Source organism: Fukomys damarensis, unplaced genomic scaffold (genome assembly GCF_012274545.1).
Source record: "Fukomys damarensis isolate Sample0158 unplaced genomic scaffold, DMR_v1.0_HiC HiC_scaffold_1, whole genome shotgun sequence".
Lineage (NCBI taxonomy): Eukaryota > Metazoa > Chordata > Mammalia > Rodentia > Bathyergidae > Fukomys > Fukomys damarensis.
This window is the reverse complement of record NW_022900913.1, coordinates 68,228,020-68,250,190: the sequence shown is the minus strand read 5'-3', so window position 1 is coordinate 68,250,190 and position 22,171 is coordinate 68,228,020. Positions and strand designations below refer to the sequence as shown.

Sequence of the window (22,171 nt, the reverse complement as noted above, 5' to 3'; positions counted from 1 at the left end):
CGGGGAGGCCAAGGCGGCGGGAGTGCCGGGGAAGTTGGGCCGGCCAGCGACCCGAGGACTCTTCCCCTCTTCCGTTCCCCTTCCTCTGAGTTCCTCCCGGGCGCCTGCCCGCTGCTCAACTTCCCTCCTAACCCTGGTCCGCGGCAGCGATTCCCGTCCTGAGCTCTCTCCCCATAGTCTTCTCTACTTCTAGCAGCCTCCGAGGCCTCGCGATGCCCCAGGGACTCGGTGGCAGCGGCTTCCGGGGCGTCGGGAGCGAAATCGCTGTCCCGGGCGGTGGGGGCGGGGAGGAGAAAAGTTGCGTGAGCGTCCTGCGGAGGGGACCGACTCTTGGTCTCCCGGGTGCGGGCTTCTGCGGGGATCGCTGTACCGCTGCCACTTTCCTTGCTTCGTGGAATCCCCCAAAGCCCCGGTGATCGGGAAGACGCTCGATCGGGAAGGTGGTTAGTGTGAGGACTTTTTTTTTTTTTTTTTAATCCCAGCACACTTTTCAAAATGCTACCTGACTTTGAGCAGGGGTAGAAGCCCAAAGACCGAAAACATTTGGTCGTGAATCATTCTTTCCTTTTGACTTTGATGTTCGAAGTCTGAGTAAGATATGTTGTGTGATTGAAACAGACTTAAAATGTAATGTCAAACATATCTGCACACTTAGTTTGGGATTTGTACGTACTTGATGTTTCGATAATGCCTTCGCAGTAGTCTTTGTTATTTAAAGGCATTTGATTATAAGGGAACTGTAAAGGTAGTCAGAAATACGAAATATTACATAATGAAAACCCATGTACGCATACTTCTTGGGTCAGCGCTTACCAGCCCAACCAAATTTGCCTAATTTACACTCTTTCCAGTCCTTTTAGGTTGGAAAATCGCTCATGTTATTCATTTTCACATTTTCAGTGTGTTTTGAAAGCCAGTTCCCAAAAAAAGAGGCAGTTTTGTAATTAACTCTTTAGTATCAAATATTTATCTGCAGATTAAACTTTCAACAGTGAATGCTTTGTGGTGTTAGGACCATTTGTTCAGTGAGGTTTTCTGATGTTTAGCCTAAGGAGCTTAAGTCTAGATTTTTAGTTTGGCCTTTAGTCAGCACTTTTAGACCATTACCGTGGAAGTATATCCAAAACATTTCAGCATTTTGGTGTATATGTAAACAAACGTAGGCCTGTAGATCTCAGCTTTACATCATTGAAATGAAATGATCTTATTCTGTCTTGGTAGCTACCCAAAATACTTTAGGTTTTTTTTTTTTTTAATGTAATAGAAGACAGTAAAAATAGTAAAATTTGTTAGTTTTACTTTCTGTAGTAGAAGGGGAAATCGGTCTCCCTCATGAAAACTTGTTTTAGCACAAATGTGTATGATGACTAATTTATTATTTTGTCAGTTTAGAATCGGCTTCTTCGTAAGCTTGCGGGGATCCTCTACTGAGTATATATTTAACTTGGACAGAGATTCATTATAAGTTGCATAAATATAAGTTAATAAAAGAAGAAAATGAAAAGTACGTATCAAAACATATTTAAAAGTATTGGTGAAAATAATTTTCATTGTAAATTTCGAAATAATGAAGATTTATCAAGTCCCCAAGCAGTTGTTCACCTCTTTCTAGTAACAAGTGATGTATTGATATTTAAACTATAGAAAGACAAAGTGGCAGAAATGGGTAAAAATTGATTGTGCTTAAAAAAGTAGTGTAATGTTTAAAAAAAAAAGTTTGACTCTTGATTTACTTCCCTGGAAAATTTTTTCTTCGTACTGTAATTATGTAGATAAATCAGATGAATTGATTTGTCATTTATAAGTCAGGAAAATAAAGGTGATGTATTTCTATTCCTGTAATAATTCATGGAGCAGTATAATGTGCTCAGGTTCTCCAGCTCCAGAAAGTGACACTCAGCAAGTGAGCACAATGCTACAGGGACAAAGAAGATAGAGTAAAGATGATGTCTTGCACTTGGGGATGTGGCCAACTAAGGGATTTTTTTTTTAAGTCATGGCCCAAAATGCTTTAATCCAGCTATCAGAATCTTCAAGGTTGGGTTAAAAGCTGCAGGTACATGAGAAAACACCAGTTTCCTGACCTTTTTTCTTCGTATAAGTGCTGTGAGTCCTTTAGTCAACTGTCTTGACATTTCTGAGATCCTGAAAAAAATTAACATTTTGTGCTTAAGCTTTTTTATTAGGGGTAATTACCTTATTCAGATTACTTTTAAGGTAAAAATGATGTTTATGAGAATACTAAGTTTTGGAAACGTGAAAGAATGTTTCACATGTGTAAGTTGGTTTTCTGGATATCATATTAGAAGTTATCACTGTTATTATGTATTCATTGGTAATATCAGTACATGGAAGCATACAAAATGAAAAATGAGTCTGTTTATCTTCTTCCATTTATCTATTTGCTTATTTATTCTTTGTGGCACTAGGGATTGAACCCAAACCCAGGGCCTTGGCATTGAGCCGTATCCTCAATTCTCTTTATTTTTTGTTGCCCAGGCTGGGCTTGAACTTGTGATTCTTCTGCCTTAGCCTCCCAGAGTGCTAGGATTGCAAGCCTGCACCACAACATCTGGCTTATGTAACCATTTTTAAAGGTTTGTATGCTGAATGTTGAAGAGACACAAGAGAATTCATAGATAGATTCATATTTTTCTATGCACAATGTTTCATACTTGTTAAGTATTTAGTGATTATGTATTTTCTTAAATTCTTTTCACAGGGAATATGAAACAGGTGTCAAAATGACATCCAGATTTGGGAAAACATACAGTAGGAAAGGAGGCAATGGCAGCTCAAAATTTGATGAAGTCTTTTCCAACAAACGGACCACCCTTAGCACAAAATGGGGAGAGACCACATTTATGGCTAAATTAGGGCAGAAGAGGCCCAATTTTAAACCAGATATCCAAGAAATTCCGAAGAAATCTAAAGTAGAAGAGGAAAATACTGGTGACCCTTTTGGATTTGATAGTGATGATGAGTCTCTACCGGTTTCTTCTAAGAATTTAGCCCAGGGTAAAAGCTCCTACTCAGAGGCAAGTGAAGCAGCTCCGCTGGAGGAAGTCATTTCAGTACTTGAAGTTAACAGCAGAACCGGGCCCATGGTGGGGGAAGACGGCATTGTGTCTCCTTCAAGCTCACCTCTGGAGGCTGCTCTGCCTGGAAAAGAGAGGGCCACAGACCGACTCCAGGAAGATGAGGCCAGCAGAAGTGGCTGCACTGAATTAATGGCTATGGGTAAGTTTGCACTTTCTTCATGATAAGCCAAGAGAGCTTTTTGCAAGCCATTATGTAAATGATTTGAATTTGAAAATACTATATCACTTAGGTTTGCTTTCTGCAGTTATGATCAATGGAGACTGTTGACAGTTTTGTATAAGATTTCAGAACTTTTTTTTTGTTCAGGGTTTTTTTGTTTTGTTTTGTTTTGTTTTTTTTGAGACAGGGTCTCACTATGTAGTTGAGACTGACCTGGAACTCACTGTGTAGCCCAGGCTGGTCTCGAACTCACCGGGATCCTCCTACCTCAGCCTTCTGAGTGTTGGGATTATAGGCATACACCACCACACTTGGCTTGGATATTATTGTTTTTAGGCTTATTACTCCAGCTATATTTGGGAACTGTCTTTCATAAATCTGTAAGCCCAGTTTCAGTAAGAAACATGTTTCCTTGTGTTAGAACTGCATATTGTCTCATTTCTTTTACTATAGAACAGTGATGGCTAAGACAAGTGCCCAAACTGCAATCCAAAACCCACAAAGAGCCAATACTGCAATTAAACCTGAAAATTGAGGTTTTAGTTTAGGAAAATCAATTCGTACATTAACACCACTTGTCTTAAAAGAAAAATAACATGCATGTCATAGGTTCGCCACCACTGCTGTAGAGGACTTTAGTGGTTCCTGGTAATGACAGTGAAGATTAGCTAGGAGTGCTAGAGTTGAAAAACTAGTTCAGAAAGATTAAGGGGGTATTGGGTAGAGATGTGGAAGAGGCAGGCATTATTGCAAGTGTATTTGCTACATACTCTTCGTCAGTGTGGCATCTAGTATAGCCTCCAAAATGTCTGGTCACTTGTACCCATGCCTGCTTGTGTGAAAGATCTAGGCTTACAGTAAACAGTAAAAGGGAAGCTGGCTCAAGGACGGAGGCTGAGGAGCAGGGTAGAGAGAATGCGGGTACCCTATTAGCTAATGGGTGACAGCAGCCATTCTAGTTGAAAATGCACCTTCGTTCTGGACTTCTTAGCTAAGATTAGTGAGACTGTAAGGCTATTTAGAGCTCATATCTTGAAAGGACATAAGGACAAAACTTCCCTAGTACTGCTTTCATGGATGGAGTGACTTTCTAGCTCCATACAAGTCACATGCAGCAGTGTCTTGTAGTGTGCCTTGCACAGTGGACTAGAAGGGCTGAGCGTTTTTCGCCCTCTTCTTCCCTTGGATGAGAGGGAGAGCCAGCTGTTACTGTCATTCCCTTGATCCTCTGGGTTAATTCTGAGCTGGCTGTCCTTACTGCTTTGCCCACATTGCTCCTGAAGCATTGTTCATGCATTAAACCGAGGTTAAATAGCATAAAATCTTTCCCGGTCAGTTCCTAAAAATGCAGTATAATCATAGAACTTTTGAGCTAACTTGAATTTTAACTCCTCTCTTCATTTCCAAGTTGAGACTCAAAGAGGTTAAGTGACAGACTGGGATGGGATTTACTGGTTGCATTTCAGCATGTTTTTGAGTTCCATCTCTGGCTGGCTCTGTGCCAGGCTCTGGGAATGCTGTTACAGCTGATCTGTGAGGTGTTCTTGCTGCCATTCCTGCCTCTTCACAGGTAGTTAATTTGCAGCATGGGACAGGTAGGCAGGAGCCAGAATAGTGGAGCTGGCCACATGGTGTGGGAGGTGGAGGATGGGCATAGTTGGCAGCTGTGGCCCTGGTGGCTGAGGGTACTGATAGGGAGGCATGTTTAGGGAAGAGGACGGGGACTCAGTGCTTACATAGTCATAGGCAGCATAGCTTTGCTGATGAAACATTTTCACCTGTCCACAATGCTGTTGGAAGGTGGTGGGAGTTGCAGCTAGGCTCTTCTGTAGAGTGTGGTGACAGCTTCCTATTTTAATGTAATGGCATTGTAATTCCAGTGCTGATCCTGAGGGCAGACCATGAATCCACACTTCATTCTCATGGGTTTGTGAGGAGAGAGTGTAGATTGAAATACAGATAAATGTATGTTTTTAAGAATATCTTGTCCTGCATCCGCCTCAGAGGTACCCTCACTGGAAAGGGAATGGTGCGGCACTGGGAATCTTTGTTCCTTTTTAATCTCTTCTCCCTTGGTCATTCAGAGCTCCAGCAACCCTGGCAGCCCCCTGTAGCATAAGAAGCAAACTTTGAGGAACTGCTTTTAGTTTTCAAGGTAGTTTTATTCTGCCTCAAATCGGTGCAAGTGTGCAAGTCAGTTGTTCTTATAAATCTTTTATAAGTACATACATAAGTTGGTTACCTTTATACTTTATACTTTTTTTCTTTTTTGGTGGCATTGGAGATTGCGTTATAGCTCCCCCCCCCCAGTAGGTTCTCCCTAAGTTGTCCTGGCTGGGCTCAAACTTGACATCCTCCTGCCTCAGCCTCTCATAGTGCTGAGATTACAGGTGTGAACTGCCACAGCTGGCCTGCTTCTGTACGTTGTAATCTTTTTTTTTATTTCTTCCCTCTCTATGAATGTCTAGCATTTCTTTTGTACCTAGATTCTTCTTGCTTGTCTGTCAGATTGTCATTGCCTTCTCTCTCAGAAAGCCTTGTCATCTTACAAACAATATGTTAAATTAGGAGTATTATATTAACTTCCTAATACTGTGTTAAGTTTAGGAATCTGCATCTAAGCTTTTTTTTTTGGTACTGGGGGTTGAATTTGGGCCCTTGCACTTGTGATGCAGGCACCTGAAACTAAATCCCTGGGCCGTGCATATAAGCTTTTGAGGAGAGTTATAAATCTTCAGTGGTTCCCTGACCTTTTTTGAATTAGAGACCCTTCTGGAAGTTGTTAATTGTAGGCTCTTTCTCTAGATAAAACCAGATTGTATACCTATTCTGGGTTTAGAAATCTCAGCAGTCTTCATATCATGTTCATGTGCTTTATTAAAGAACTAGTAGAGCTGGGTGTGGTGGTGCACACCTGTGTAATCCCAGCACTCTGAAGGCTGAGGCAGAAGGATTGTGACTTTGGGACCAGCCCATGCTACATAGTGAGTTCAAGGCCCGTCTGAACCATAGCATAGGGAGCCCCTATCTCCAAAAGCAAAAAACAAAAAACCCCTTTAGACAGTGTATCAATGACATGTTCAGAGTGCACAGGTTAAGTTTTGTGTCATCTTTTGTGGGAGACATGGATCATTTTTTGCTTTACAATTCTATCACATTGGGGAAAAGACTTCTTCAAGATCAGAACTATTTTGTTGTTTTTACTGGCATTGCATTCTTATGTTTTTTCTCTGTAGAGGAATATGTGACATTTTTTCCCCCTTTTTGCTGAACTGTTCTATCCCTTTCAGGTTTCTTTTTTCCCCTTTTCAGTATGTCTGTCTTCTTGGAGCATATTGATTTTATAAGGTGTTAATTTATTGTTGCATCTGATGCACACAGATGACATTGTCACCCCCACCCAAGAAAGCTGTCTTCATACTGTTGAGGTGGCACCTTGGAAAGTTGGGGCAGTTTGGAGAGGAGACTGAGAATGAGGGGTAAGGGAGCGTCATGGTTGGCACTCTCTAAGCAAGTGCTAAGAACCCTCAGCAAAGTGAGGTAGATGGGCTGCTAATGCCTGACCCCCTGATTTAAACAAGAGGAAGGAAGTTCTTATTATAATAACTTTCAGATATGTGAAAATAGAATAGTAAAAGAACCTTATGTGCTTCAGCAGTCATCAGGACAGGGCAAGTCACGTTTGTCTATTGCATATACCAAGCCCCTCTTTCTTTCTCCTGTCCTTCTTTACCCCCTTGTAATGATGGATCCCCCCCACCCCAGTGTTGGGAATTGAACCCAGAGTGAACTCCTGAGTGTTGGGGCTTTATGATTCCTGCTAGGCAAGCAGCTATACCACTGAACTTCATTTCCAATCCATTTTAGTTTCTTTGAGACAGTCTTGCTAAGTTGCTCAGGCTCACCTTGAATTTGAGATACTCCTGTCTCAGCTTCTTAAGCCTTGGGATTACAATATATGCCACAACTCCCCAGCCCCCTAAGTTATTTTAAAGCAAATTCAGGATTTCTGTTTTCATCTGCAAATATTTCTGTATCTAATCCCTAATGTAAAAACAAAATACTCTGATTGTAGTTGCTTTTGAAGCCAATGAGATCTTGACCAGGTGTGCCAGTTAACAATTACTTTTAGCAGGAGCTGAAATTCACTGTTGTAAGAGATCTGCAGGTATTCTTTAAAGTTAGGAATCTAGGGCTGTGTGCATTAAAGGTAAAAGAAAGCATCTCTTACCTTTTCTGGCCAGCTACTTCCCTTTTCTGTCTTTGTGAGCCTGGACTCTAGAATAAAAAGTGTAAAGACTTAGATTCCTACTTGGCACACTTTCCTTGCCAGCCAGCTGGGATTCAGTCTACATATCCTGCCAAATATTGAGATAACTATGGCATAGTCGCTTCATTTGCATGACAGGTTTTGTAGCCAGTAATTTTTTTCCATTTGCTTAAAACTATACTTGAGTATTTGTGTGAGTTTGAGGGATGATATTGTCAAATTACGAATTTTGGTTTTAGAACTGAAGATGGTTTTTAGGAAGGGAAATTAATTTTTCTATTCCTGAAAGTTTTAAGTAGGCCAGGAATTTATGATCAGATGAGCTTGTTATCTGCTTATTGGATAAAGTGAGGACAAATTAATGAGGATTACTTTTACAATCCTGAAAGTATGGTACTATAGCAGCAAGAGTTACTTGTCTTTATTTAGATAGTGAGTGCATTTCTCTCTTTTATTTTTTTGAGGCAGGGTCTTACTGTGTAGTTCAGGGTGGCCTTGAACTCAGTATGTACTCCAGGCTGGCCTCGAATGTGTCAATCCTGCCTCAGCCTCCTGAGTGCTAGGATTATTGGTATGTGCTACTGCATCAAGCTGTGAGTGCATTTCTTGTGTAGCCATACCTAAAATAAACTACTTTTTAAGAAAAGTGATAAAGGGCTGGGGATTTAGCTCAGCGGTTTGGTGGCCTGCCTTGCAAGCACAAAGACCCGAGTTCAATCCCTGGTACCAAAAAAAAAAAAGCGATAAAAAACGTGATTTCTCAGTTCCTGATTTGTGCTAAGCCTTGGTTTTTGTTGTTGTTGTTGTTTTTTGAGACAGGGTTTCACTATGTAGTGCAGACTGGCCTCGAGCTCCCAGATGTGGGGATTATAGGCATATGCCATCGTGTTCAGCTTCCTTATTATCTTTGTTTATCTTTTTCTCTTTGGGCCAGGGATTTAGCTCAGTGGTTAAATCCTGCCTGCCTCACAAGTGCAAGGTCTGAGTTCAATCCCCGTACCAAAACAAAAGACAAAAAACAAACAAACAAACAAAAAACCCCAAACAAATAATTTTCTCTTTAAGAAGCATATGGCTAACCTGTTTTTAATACTTAGTGAATAAAATGAACCTTATTTATTTTTTTATTTAGCAGTGCTGGGGATTGGACTCAGGGCCCTTTGCATGCTTGGTAAGTAGTCTAACACTGGGCTACATTCCCTATCCCTTTTAAAGTTTGAGACAGATCCTAAGTATGCCCAGTCTGGCCTCCATTTGAGATCCTCTTGCCCCAGGCTCCCAAGTGGCTGAGATTATAGGTCTGTACCACCATACCCATGTTCACAGCTGACATTACTTTTACAAATAATAGATATCTTTTATTTAAAAATTTTGTGTATTGTGTTTAAATGTTCAACAATATTCATGTTATGAATAAGATTTCAATTTTATATAAATTCAGTTTATTATAAAGCAAAACTTGCTGTTTTTTAATTTTGTTTTGTTTTTGTTTTTTGTGTTTTTTTTAGGCAGGGTCTTGCTTTGTAGTTCAGGCTGGCCCTGAACTCACTATGTAGCCTAGGCGGGCCTCAAACTTCCAGCAATCCTCCTGCCTCTGCCTCCTGAGTACAGGCGTGTGCCACTATGCCTGGCAAAACAAAATTTTCTTACAAAAGATTTTCTCTGAAAGATTTTCTGAGCAAAAGGGGAATCATCTGCAAGATTTGTACGTAGCAAAACGTGCAGGAGTCCACTAACAAGTTTGTTTTTAGCTTCTGGTTGAACCCCAGCCCTGGGCCAATGGACAGAAACTGTAAACACAGTCTTCTAAGAAGTGGAGCTGTCTTCTTCTGCTATCATAGCTGCCAAGAGCACAGTGACAGTACATCTGGGTGGTACTTGCTGCTTTCCAAAGAAATTTTTCATACATATTCTGTACTTGGCAGAGCCAGATTATTGGTGAAGTTTTCTGATGCAGCCCGTGCTTTTAGGAAGGAAGAAATCTTCAGTTTTTCCAGATTCCTTTGAAGGTGGCAGGGGTGAATTTGTTCGTGGAAGATCTGGGGATTCCTTCTTTCCAACCTCCAGCTATGATTTTTGTCTCTTTTAATTGTTGCCAATTCTGGAAAAACACAGGGTGCTGTGGGCATGTGTGCTAGGCTTATTGACCTTGTCTGCCAGCAAGGTTGACATTTAATCTGAGAAACGTTGGTGTCAGAAAAAGCTAAAAGCAGCAGAGCTTGGTGACATGGGAAATGAGGACAAAGGCAACATCAAGAGTAATTCCCAAGTATGGAATGGGAGCCCATGAGCAGTATCATTTATTGAGATGGGACATTTTGAGGGAAAGTTAAGAATTCTGGATTTTGATATACTGGTTTGAAATGTTTGCAATACATTGTTTAAGGGGCAAATCTGTTGGGATAGGGTTCAGATAAGTCTTGATTAGGGACAATAAAACACACAGTTCAATATTTCAGCTGTTCCTTGGAGATATGGAATTAGATGAAGTTGTTAAGGAGAGTGTAAGGGAAGATGTGTTAAGACTGAGTTGTGAAGAATTTCTAGTATTTCCCAGATGGAGGAAATAAGAAACTAGAAAAGGAAATCAGGGAGGAGCAGCTATTCCACTGAAAGGAAGTCTGGCAGGTAATCTTTTCCTGAAGTGAGCAGAAAGATATTTCATGAAAGGATCAACTGAATTGGATCACCACTGTAGTCATCTAAAATAAGGATTATAACAGAGGCATTAGATTTGCAGCTTGGTAGGAGTGTTCTGAGGCGTGACAAAATGGGGGTAGCAGTTGGGCATGATTTGCTAAAGGTGTTTGAAGGGATGGAGAAGAACAGGGCAGCTGCAGGGACAGGAGTTCTTGGAGATTTTAATGCATAGAAGAACCTTTGGGGTGTTTAATCCATAGCACGGGACAGAAGAATCCTGGGAGTCCAGCTCTGGATTTCCTGGACTGGGATGGTGGGTGAGAATGTGACCTTCCTGGGAGGGTAGAGGATAAGGCTGACTGAGAGTTTGGTTTTGCTTTGTTTCTCTTAACGTACAGAAGAGATTATTTCTGAGAGAGAGAAAGACAGGTTAATTTGGGGCCTGAGAAGAAGGGAAAACAAATCGAATCTAAAGTAGAAGAGTGAGCTTTTATAAGCGCACACTACCATGCCCAGCTAGGAAATCTTAAAATACACATCAGCCTCCCTGGGCTAAGGGCAAAGTAGAGAGTGAATCTAAAAGGTACCTAATGCAGTGCCTAAGAACAATTTGTATGCTGTGGGAAATGTCTGTAGTATGTCATCACTGTGCCACCATTAAGGCATAGAAAATTTTCATCACCTTCAAAAGTTTCTAGCCAAGCATGGTGGTACATGCCTGTAATCCTAGCACTCAGGAGGCTGAGACAGGAGAATCACTGTGAGTTTGAGGCTGGCTTGCACTCTGTAGTAAATTCAAGGCCAGCCTGAACTGCCTAGCGAGACCCTGTCTCAAGAAAAAAAAAAAAAAGTTTTTTTAGGGCTGGGGATGTGGTAGTAGATCAGTTGCCCAGCAGTTTAGAGGCCCAGGGTTTCAGCCCCGGGACCACATTGGGGACCCCTTCCTCCCATTTCTCTTTTCTTTCTTTCCTATTTATTGTCAGTTCCTTTTCCCACCTCCAGCTGTTGACACCTGATCTGTTTTCTGTCTTTACAGTTTTGTCTTTCCAAAATGTTGTAGACCATATAGTGTGTGTGGCCTTTTCAGTCTGACGTCTTTCATTGACAATTTCAAGAGTACCATGTGCTATTGCATGTGTAAGTAGCCCACTTTTCTGGCTGAATAGTATTTCATTGTGTCTATACCCTGGTGTACCTGCCTTTTGGACATTGGGCTTGTTTTGAGTTTTTGGCAGTTATGAATGCAAGAGCTGGGAGCTGTGGGACATTCCTGTAATCTCAGCACTTGGGAGGCTGAGGCAGGAGTATCACTATGAGTTTGAAACGAGCCTGGTTCCATAGTGAGCTCAAGGCCAGCTTGAACTGCATAGCAAAACCCTGCCTCAAAAAACAAAAAACCAAAACACACACACACAAACACAAACACAAACAGGTGCCATAAGCGTTCACATTTAGGTTTTTGTGTAGACTTACTTTTTACATTTTAGTTCACACCTATGTGGAGGGTTGCTGATACAGAAAATATTTATCTTAAATTTAAATGTTTGCAAATGATTTTCTGTATACTGATTCTTTAAAACATGTGCCTGACAGAGCGGCACACACCTGTAATATCTACTTGGGAGGCTGAGGTAGGACAATTGCAAGTTCAAGGCAGCTTGAGCAACTTAGCAACACCTTCTCTCAGAACGAGTGGGCACATAGTTCAGTTGTAGAGTAGCCTTGGGTTCAACTCCCAGTGCTGTTAAAAACAGCCACTCACACACAATTAGGTGAAACCTTCGGTAGCACCACACCCTGTAAGTACTGTTTTCGTTTTGTTTTGTTTTCAAATGTGAGTGTTTATGATGAAGTTATCACAGAGAGATACCACAGTAATACAGTAGAACTGTGAGAACAAGGAACTATAACAAAAATCGAGTGACTAGCCTGGTGGAGTGTTTTCTAACCATTCTGTGTGTGGTGAGACTATTGAGGCCTTCCAGTGCAGCATCAGGGTTAACTGGTCAGCTGGAGAGGGGCACAGATAAACCATGGGGAGCGAGAGGTGGTACCACATGTACAGTCAGGTGGACCGGGCCAAGGGTCATTTCGTGTCCTGCTGGGATGGTGTAAGATTTCATCAGGCTGCATCACAGTGGCCAAATTAATGCTTACACATTGTTTATTTGGAATTTTTCATTTCATACTTTTGGACGGTGTGTAGTGACATTGGAAAATAAAACATGGATAAAAGGACTACTGTAGCCTAGTGATTTTTTTGTTTGTTTTATTTGAGACAAGGTCACACTTTATAGCTCAGGCTGGCCTCGAACTCAAATCCTCCTGCTTAGCCTCCCAAACTGCACTATGCCCAGCTTTAGCTTCATAGAGATTTCTTGTTTTCTTTTCTTTTTTCAGTTTATGGTCTTGCAATGTAGTTCAGGCTGGTCTTAGACGCACTATGGAGCCTAGGCTGGCTTCAGATTCATGGCAATTCTCCTGCAATTCTCTCCTCAGTGCCAGAATTACAAGCATGTGCCACCATGCCTGGCCCTCTTCTTCCTCTTGTGTGTATTTGTAGATTTTTTTGTTTGTCTTGTTTATTTTGCACTAGGAGATTGAACATGGCTTTTGCTCATATAAGGCCAGCGTACTACTACTGAGCTATATCCCTAGCCATTTTTTTTTTCTTGGTACCAGGGATCGAATTTGGGCCCTTGTGCGTGTAAGGCAGGCTGTGGAACCACTGAGCCAAATCCCTGGCCCTAGCGTTTTTAAAATTTGAGGCAATGCATACTGCATTGTCCAGGATGGGCTCAGTTCAGGTTTGTGATCTTCCTGCCCCCAGAATGCTGGGATCACAGGTGTGCATCTGACAGGATTGCTGTACATTTTAAAGGTTAATTTATTTATGAGTGTACGTGGCCTTTCAAATTAGTGTTATGTGTAATGAATATCACTGTTGACAAAACTGGCAAAATAAGAATAATTTTCTTGTTGCAGTTTCTGTTATATGTACCTTCTATATGCCATAGATCATAAGATAGCATTAAAAATTCATTTTATTTTTTAATGAGTCATTTTAATTATACCTTTTCTACGTTTTGGAAGGTGATTGTTAGAAACCACCCAAATGCAAAGGCTTTGTTACCCAGCCATGAGTTGATGTTGCTGTGAAGCACAGAAGACAATGATTTATCATATTCTCTCATCATAAATCAGGCTAGAAGTGGAGGAATGTATAAGATGTGATGGGAAACTACAGTGAATGTTTAAAAATATTTCTTACAGTATTGCCATTTAATCCCCCTCAGCATACTACCTCTTGCTTTGAACACACATCCCATTGTTTGTGCCATTTTGTCAAGCAGATCTGGAAGTCCTCTTTCCTGAGTGTTCAGCTACACTGTCCTGGCTACCTTGATGTGGATTCAAAACGTTTATCTTTCATGGTCATGATTGACTTTGGGGAAAAGCCCAAAGTTTGCAGAGTTCCAGATCCAGTGAATAAAAATAGATTTTTTTTTTTTTTTTGGTACCAGGGATTGAACTCAGGACCTTGCGCTTGCAAGGCAGGCATTGCGGCACCACTGAGCTAAATCCCCGGCCCCCTAAAATGGATGTTTTTAGTAGACTGCTTTTCTGTTAATGGCACTTAATGGTAGTCTTAACCATATTTTTTATCACATCTGTAAAGACAGAAAGAGGATTTTCAGAACTGCTTCAGAAAGTGACAAGAACAATGAGATAAGTGTTCAAAGCAAGGGGGGATATTTTGAGGGAGATTAGTGGCAATTCTAGTAAATTTCTATTTGTTTGTTGATTTTGTTTGTTTTTTTGGTACAGGGGATTGAACTCGGGACCTTGCACTTGTGAGGTAGTTGCAATGCTGCTGAGCTAAATCCCCAGTCCAGTAAATTTTTTGTTTGTTTGTTTTGCTTTGGTTTTTTGTTTTAGTTTTGCTTTTTTTTTTTTTGAGACAGAGTCTCACTATGTAGTTGAGACTGACTTGGAACTCACTATGTAGCCCAGGCTGGTCTCCAACTCACAGCGATCCTCCTGCCTCAGCCTCCTGAGTGCTGGGATTACAGGCATGCGCCACCACACCTGGCTCCAGTAAATTTTTAAAATGTAAACATTCACCATATATTTTGCATAGTGGGATTAGGGATATGTAATCTGCCTGCCCTCCTTCCCCATTTTCTTCCTTCCTTCATTTATTTGACACAGGTCCTTACTGTGTACTTCAGGCTAGCCTTGCACTCACTATGTAGCATAGGTTAGCTCACAACCCTGCTGCCTCAGCCTTCCTAGTGGGGATCACAGGCGTGTACCATCACATCTGGCTTGTGCCATTTGTAATGGGGGAGGAGTGATTGACTGATTGATCCCAAGTGGGTTGGTAAATCAGTAGTAGGAGTGATGGTTGGGCATTTAGAAGTGAATTTCCTTAAAGTATAATTGTGCCCATGTATGCTTTGGAAGGTCCTTGTGTACCTCCAGGCATAAGTATATTTAGTTTGAAGAGCTAATTGCTATCTAGAAGAGAGGCCCAAGGAGTACTGGTGGAACTGTGGCTGGGGTGTAGCCTGTCTTGCCTGCTCTACTGGGAGTGTTTCAGAGATGAGCACAAGCTGTTGGCAGTCCAGCTCTTTCTGTGGGCTGTGTTGATAGAGGATGGGGGTGGTTGCATTAACCTGGTCTGCTCCCAGCTGAGTGGAACTTCTGAAATTGCTTTTAGTTCACTTTTTTCTTTTGCTTTTTAGTGATGGGGATTGAACCCAGGGCCTTGTGCAGGCTAGGAACTGCTTTACCTATTGCGGTACTATGCCACCAGTCCTAGCTTACTGTTTAGTCTTTAAAATTGTGTGTAAATTTTGTTTTATAGGTTAGCTTTGTAGAAACGTTTTGGATTACAATTTGAAATGTTTTAACTGTTTATTCCTTCTCTTTTCTGTTCTGGGGATCAAATCTAGGGCCTCCCTTATGCCAGGCAAGCACTCTACCCAGCCAGCCCCTTAACTTGGTGTTTTGTTTGTTTGTTTTAATTTTTAGTGTTTTGTGCCTTTTACATCTTTAAGTAAAATTGCTCCTCTGAGGAAGATGTGCCATGTTTCAAGCAGCTTTCTAGGGACCTGTGATTAATGTCTCCATTTACTGACAGTGAAAAGTCTTTTGCTTTCCACTGAAGCTAATGCTGTGAATGTTTTTTTTCCCCCCTCTCTTGTTTTTTGGTGGGGGCGTGCTGGGAATTGATTTTAGGGCTGTGGCCATATTAAATCAACTGTCATTAACAAATACTAATACTAGCAAAGACATTTTAAAAAATGCTAATACTGGGCCAGGGATTTAGATCAGTGGTGCTGTGACCTGCCTCGCAAGTGCAAGGACCTGAGTTTGACCCCTGGTACCAAAAAACAAACAAAAAAAAGGACTAAATATATTATTTTTATATATAGATAGATAGATAGATAGGTATATATCTATATATATAGATAGGCATATATCTATATATAGATATATAGGTATATATGAGTTTAAACTTACTGTACCCACTGTTTAGTAGCACTATAGTTTTCCATTGTATAGATGTGCCATATTTTAAACTAGTCACTGGATATCTTGGCTGTTTCTGGTCTCTTGCCATTATAAAATATGTTAGTCACTTTCCCATTGCTGAAACAACATACTCAGTGCCGACAGTTTAAAGGAGAGGGGTTTATTTTGGCCCAAAGTTTCAGTACTTGAGTGACTGGCTCCAAGGCAGAAATGGCATGGTGGAGGAACTAAGCAGAGGTTAGCTGCTCAACTCATGGTAGCCGGGAAGCGGAGAAGGAAAGAAGGAGCTGGGACAAGAATATATTTTTCCAGGTCTCTCCAACCAATTCCCACTTGCTAACAGCATATTCAGCTACTGCAGTAATCCACTGATGATCCCGTCACCGTCCAAAAGCACCCCCTCTTCTGGACCTGGTGGTTCATGCCTGTGACCTCAGCACTTGGCAAGTTGAGGCCAGGCTGAACTATATAGTGACACCTGTTCTCAAACTATAAAAGCAAAGCAAGACAAAACAAAACAGCCTTGCCTTTGTACACGTTAGATAGACTCTGGGAGACTGTTCTAGACCTAAACCATTCACAAGAAAGTGCTACACTGAACATCTTTCTACATAAGTCATTGAGCATCACATCATGTGTTTCTCAGTATAGGTGTAGTAGTTGTTTTTAGAAGTAGCATTGAGAGGACATTGTATTAGCTCTACTTTCTGGTACAAAATAGCTGACACACAACTTAGGTGGGAAGCTTACTTGAGTGTCCAGTCCAAGGGCACCTTGCTTCAAGGCGGGAACCTCACAGAGATGGGTCTATGATAATGCTGAAGCAGGCTTGTGGTGAGCAGGAAGCACAACAGGCTAATAGTGCCAGAGATAGCTACTTACCTTGTTAAGCTTTAAGATTCTTAATATATAACCTTGGTGTTTTATTTTTATTTATTTATTTTTTGAGACTATTTGTGTAGGTCAGGGTGACCTTGAACTTTAGATGATCCTCCTGCCTCAGTCTTGACATTTTATATGTTTTAGATTTTGAACAGACAACTCATGTACAGGATGAAATTCAAGAATTATGAAAAGGAATCTTTGTTTTTCTCTTATTTCTCTGTTACTACCATCACTAAGGGCATCCATATATTTCCATGAGAACTCCTTCCTCTTAACAGCTAGCTACTTAGTTTCCAGTTATATGGCTGGATGATAATTAGTTCTTTATTGATTGGTGTTTGTGTATTGTTCATTAAAGCCAAAAACAACAGCAAAAACTCCAGGAAACAATGTTGTAGTAAGATTCCTTGTTACATAGGTTATTTCCTATTCTTGAAAAGTTATTTGTAAATGAATAGTTGACTTCAGGCTAAGACCATTTCTTCAACATGAACATTTTGAATTTTAAACAATTCAGTCAAGTTACCCATTGTAAGGTGATTGTTATACTAAGATATGCTTTCACAGAATTATAGTTTCTTTTATTGCTCTACAATATTTCTTTATAAGGACACAACACACTACTTATTTGTTCTTTTTCCCCTCTTGTGTGGTACTGGGCATCGAACTCAGGGCCTTGTGTGTGACAAGCACTTACTCTTCATGGAGCTGCACCTGACCCCTTAGCTGTACTTAAGTGGATGGTTGGGCTTTAGTCATTGGGAATGATTTTGCTGTGAGCATATGACTGTTATTTTGAGCCATGTGAAATTGCTGATATTTGATCATTTAAAAATGGAAATTGGCCAGGCATGGTGGTGCACGCCTGTAATCCCAGCACTCGGGAGGCTGAGGCAGGAGGATCGCTGTGAGTTGGAGACCAGCCTGGGCTACATAGTGAGTTCCAGGTCAATCTCAAGTACATAGTGAGACCCTGTCTCAACAAAAAAAAAAAAAAAAAAAAAAAAAAAAAAGGGAATTGCTTTGTGGCTCAAGGGAATTTTTTATTGTATGTACTTCAATTGCTGGGTCATAAGGTAAAAATCGTGTTTAGCTTAATTAAGTAAGTGGTGCCAGAGAGGTCCAGTTTCCACTCCTATCACTTGATGTTGCAATCCTTCCTTTACACTAGTTGGCCTTGTGAGTCTTTTTTATTTTGGCACTTCTTGGGGACTGTGTTGCGCTGTGATATTATGGATTGAATTTGTGTCTCCCTAATGACTGATGAATATAAGCACTTTCTCATGTGGCCTGTAGTTCAGATTTGTAGTTGTTCAGATTGGTCTTTAGTCTGTCTTGTCTATCTTATCTGTCTATCTTTGTAGTTCTAGGGATTGATCCTAGGGGCTTCATACTGAGCCACATCTCTAACCCTTTTATATTTACTTTTGTTTGTTTTTTTTTCCCCACTTTGAGGCAGGTTCTTCCGAAGTCTCTGAGTTGCCCAGCCTGGGCTTCAGTGTGCAGTTCTCTTGCATCAGCCTCCCAGGGTGCTGGAGTTATAAGCACATGCCACATTCAGTTGTCTGAAAAAAAAGAAACAGGTTAAGTTGCTTGATCATTTTTCTATTGGATAGTAAGTTATTACTGAGTTATAGTTATTTTAATAGTCTCAATTCCCCCACTCTTTATCTGCTTGTTCTTTTTAAATTTGATTTTTTGCAATGCCATGGCTCAAACCCAGGACCTCAAGTGCTTGTTTTTGTAAATAGTGATTTTTTTTTTTTTTTTTTTTTTTGAGACCCGGTTTACTGTGTAGTTCAGACTGTCCTTGAACCCTTGAACTCACTGGATCCTTGTACCTCAGGCTCCTGAATGCTGGGATTCTAGGTGTATGCCACTACATGTGGCAGTTTTTGTTTTTTTGTGGTACCAGGGATCAGACTCAGGACCTTGCACTTGTGAGGCAGACATGGTGCCATTCAGATAAATCGCTGGCCCTGTCAGTTTTATTTTTTAAAGCATGATCAAAGATGTAATTTTGATCAAATTAAATTTGTTTCTTTTCTTTTATGGTTAATGCCTTTTGTATCTTGTCTTAAGAAATCCTTCCTTGACTGACTCTTAAAGGTATTCCTATATTTTGAAAGTTTCAAATTTTCATCTTAAGGTCTCTAATTCATTTAGGTTTGTGTGAGAGCTATTTATTTATTCATTCATTTATTGGTACCGGAGATCGAACTCTGGACCTTGTGCTTGTGAGGCAGGCAGCGGAACCATTGAGCTAAATCCCCGGCTGAGAGAGCTCTTTTTAAGTTAAGGGAGGAATTGATCCTGTTTTACCTGCATGATGAGTTGCTATTTTCATAAGATTATGAACTTAGGTAATGTTTTTTCTCATTCTTAAATTTTATATTTTATGTAAATGAATATAGATTATGGATTTTGTATCTGTGTGGATTTTGAGTAATGTATTTTTTAATATTTCCCTGTTTGGTGGTATGTATGTTTCATTTTCCATTTAAATCTTTGAGTTATCTAGAATATATTTCATGTTTGAGGTATAGAACCAACTGTATTTTTTCTCTTTATGGAATATGGCTTCTTTTTTTTAAACATAAAGAATTCCACAGTCAGCAAGCATGTACAGATTTCCTGTGTAATTTCTGTTTTGAGGTAGTCTTCATTATGCTAGACTCTAAATGTTGCCCAGTATATGAAAGATTGACTACTAATCTAGTGGTACTAAAAACAGACACGAGAAGGCTTAAGTGTCTGCCTATAGGTGACATGGGGCTAAGTCTTTACTGGAGCTATCCACCTGTCCAGTCTCATTCTGGTTTGAGAAGAATAGGCCCTAGAATGTGGCTTTGGGTTCCTGGCATGAAGCTGTAGTACATTCACATAAAGAAAGTATTGATGAACTTCTGTTTCTCTTATGAAGTCTTAAAAAAGTTACTATGAATAGATTCTGTCTCTTGGCAAAGCTGTGATAGCTATGATAATAATAGTGGTGATGAACTTTTTATAGTTTTCAATGATAAACAGCCACAGCATGTGTTCCATAGGTTCCCACCATTGCTTTATAAGCTGCAAAATATTCTTAACTGTATCACTTCATTCTAGTTAGCCTGCCCTTCAGGCAGATTTTGGGGGTTTTTGTTCTTTGGGAAGAGGTGGGTATGGAGATTGAATTCAAGGTCTCATTCGTGTTAATCAAGTACTGTACTCTATTGCTGAGCTACATTCCCAGCCTCTTTTTAAAAAATTATTAGGCCAGCCATGGTGGTGCATGTCTTGTACAATTCCAGCACTTAGAGGCTGAGGCAGGAGGATTGCCATGAATTGGCGGGGCCAGCCTGGGCTACATAGTGAGTTCAACGCCAGCCTGAACTAAATAGCCAGACCCTGTCTCAGGGGAGAAAAAAACCCAAAAAGAAAAGGGAAAAAAATTCCTATTTTATTTTTTTGAGACAGACTGCTAAATTGCCTAGGCTAACCTTGAGCTTGGCAAGCCTGCCTTAGCCTCTTGAGTAGCTGGAATTACAGATAAGTACTACCATACTTGGCAAGGCAAGTTTTATTAGAATTTATCTTTATTTCCCTTTTGTCTTCTTTTTACCTCCCCATTTATTTTTTTTCTGTAGGTACTTGATGTTTTAGTGGATTTGACAGGAAAGCTGGGATATTTGGGGGAGGAGGGCAGTTAAATATAGTTTTGTTTATGCGTTTGAGGGTAAATTAGTTGTAGTTCTCTCCTGAAGGTGTAGTTAAGGATTTTTATTGGAAAGTTAAATGACTGAGGACTGTAGAAAACAAAAATACTGAAATCATGGACAGCTTTTCTTCTGTAGAACTCTATAAAATTAGCTTTACCTATGTAATGTTTTTCAGAATTTAAAGTATATAATGTACTTTGATAATTGATTGTAGGATTGTTTATGCTACATAGTTGAATACATGGATAGTCTTTTTTTTTTTTGGTACCAGGGATCAAACTCAGACCCTTGCACTTTCAAGGCAGGCTGTGTGTGGAACCACTGAGCCAAGTGCCTGACCCTGTGGACAGATTGTTAATGATACAGCTCTTTTAGCAAGAATATTTTCTTATAGGCTCACTTGTCACATTTGTAACAGATTTTAAGATCACCTTTCAGCAAAGTCAGATTCAACCTGTATCATATGAAAAGGTGGCATATTGATAAGACTAGTAATTGTTTAAATGTACAAAATGTACACCTAGTTTTTAGGGCTAAGAAGGGTAAGAAAGCTTAAAGTAGTGATTTTTTGAGAGGCCTAGATAGGCTTATTGAGGAGAGTTAAAATATACATTCAGAAGGCAGTGTAGGCTCTCCAGTGGGGAAGCACTTAAAATAGTAATTTTGTTTTGTTTTGGAGAAAGGGTCTTGCGCTGCAGTTCAAGCTGGTCTTCAACTCACTATGTAGTCCAGGCTGGTCTCGAACTTGTGATGATCCCCCTGCCTCAGCCTCCCAAATGCTGGAATTACAGGCATGTGCCACCCGTGCCTGGCTAAAGTGATAATTTTAAATTGGATAAGCCAGGCTTGGTGGTGCATGCCTGTAATCCCGGGATTTGGGAGGCCGGGGCAGGAGCATTGCTGTGAGTTCAGGGCTATGCAGGGCTCCATAGTGAGTTCAAAGCCAGCCTAAACTATATAATGAAACCCTGTCTCAAAAAACAAAATTTAAACTGGATAAAAAGTTTATTCTTTTAAACTTTTTTTTTTAACTCAGAGAGGATACTTATTACATAAACCAGAAATAGCCTAAGTAAATTTTGTGGTGCTAAGACAGTGAACTAATTTGCAGTCAAAAAAGTGATGTAGGTTAACAGTGATGTAGGTTAATACTTAGACTGTCATGTGGTTAAGTATACCAAGCACTCACTAAAAGTTTCCAGAGGGAATAATTATTTCCAATAGTACCTTTGATAACTGGGAAGCAGAGTAGGGTAGTGGTGCCCTGTTGAACAGACAGGAGGTTGTGACACTCATGAAAACGAGAGCTTGGCCCTCTTGCCTTAGCCCTTCAGAGCTATCATGGACAGAGCAGTGCAGGGCTGCTGACCCAGCTGCACACTTATAACCACAAAGCTGTTACTCTTCAGGTTTGGATTTAGTCTTGGGTTTGCTCAGAAATTTTTTAAGATACCAAATTGTAGAATTGGCTTTTAATTGTTAGATTTTCAGTTTCTTATCATTTGTGCTTCTGACATGTAAGAAAACTATAATTCCTTGCCTTTACCTGGGAAATACCTAAGAGTTAAACAGGTATTTATTATTCATAAATTAGACATTCCTAATGGTAAGTAAATACATATCTCAGCCACTCAAGTTATGCTTGACCCTCTTGGGTAGCATTGAAGGTTGCACTGTGTATTGATCCTGTAAAGCATCCATAGGTCTTGCGATGTAGACCAGGCTTGCTTCAAAATTGAGATGATCCTCCTGCCTCATCCTCTCATAAGTGCTGGGATTATAGGTAGGTGCTTCCACATCTAGCTGAAAAGTAATTTTATCATTTGAAATAGAATAAATGTTTTGCCACTTTTTTTTTTTTTTTTTTTTTGCCCCT

The 22,171-nt window shown here is 40.3% G+C and overlaps 1 protein-coding gene across 3 annotated transcripts in view; it reads left to right on the top strand.

Annotated features, from left to right (window-relative positions):
- Nucleotides 1-22,171, top strand: part of Wapl (WAPL cohesin release factor) — an 83,738-nt gene that overhangs the window by 11,896 nt on the left and 49,671 nt on the right. Inside the window, exons 1-2 of one of the 3 annotated variants that reach the window (XM_010622584.3) lie at nt 1,375-1,504; nt 2,723-3,240. In XM_010622584.3, coding sequence (XP_010620886.1) covers nt 2,745-3,240 — 496 coding nt within the window. In that variant the 5' untranslated portion in view covers nt 1,375-1,504; nt 2,723-2,744. Of the gene's footprint in view, nt 1-1,374; nt 1,505-2,500; nt 2,598-2,722; nt 3,241-22,171 lie in introns of those variants that run through there. The other 2 variants (XM_010622585.3, XM_010622586.3) reach the window with 2 other exon arrangements.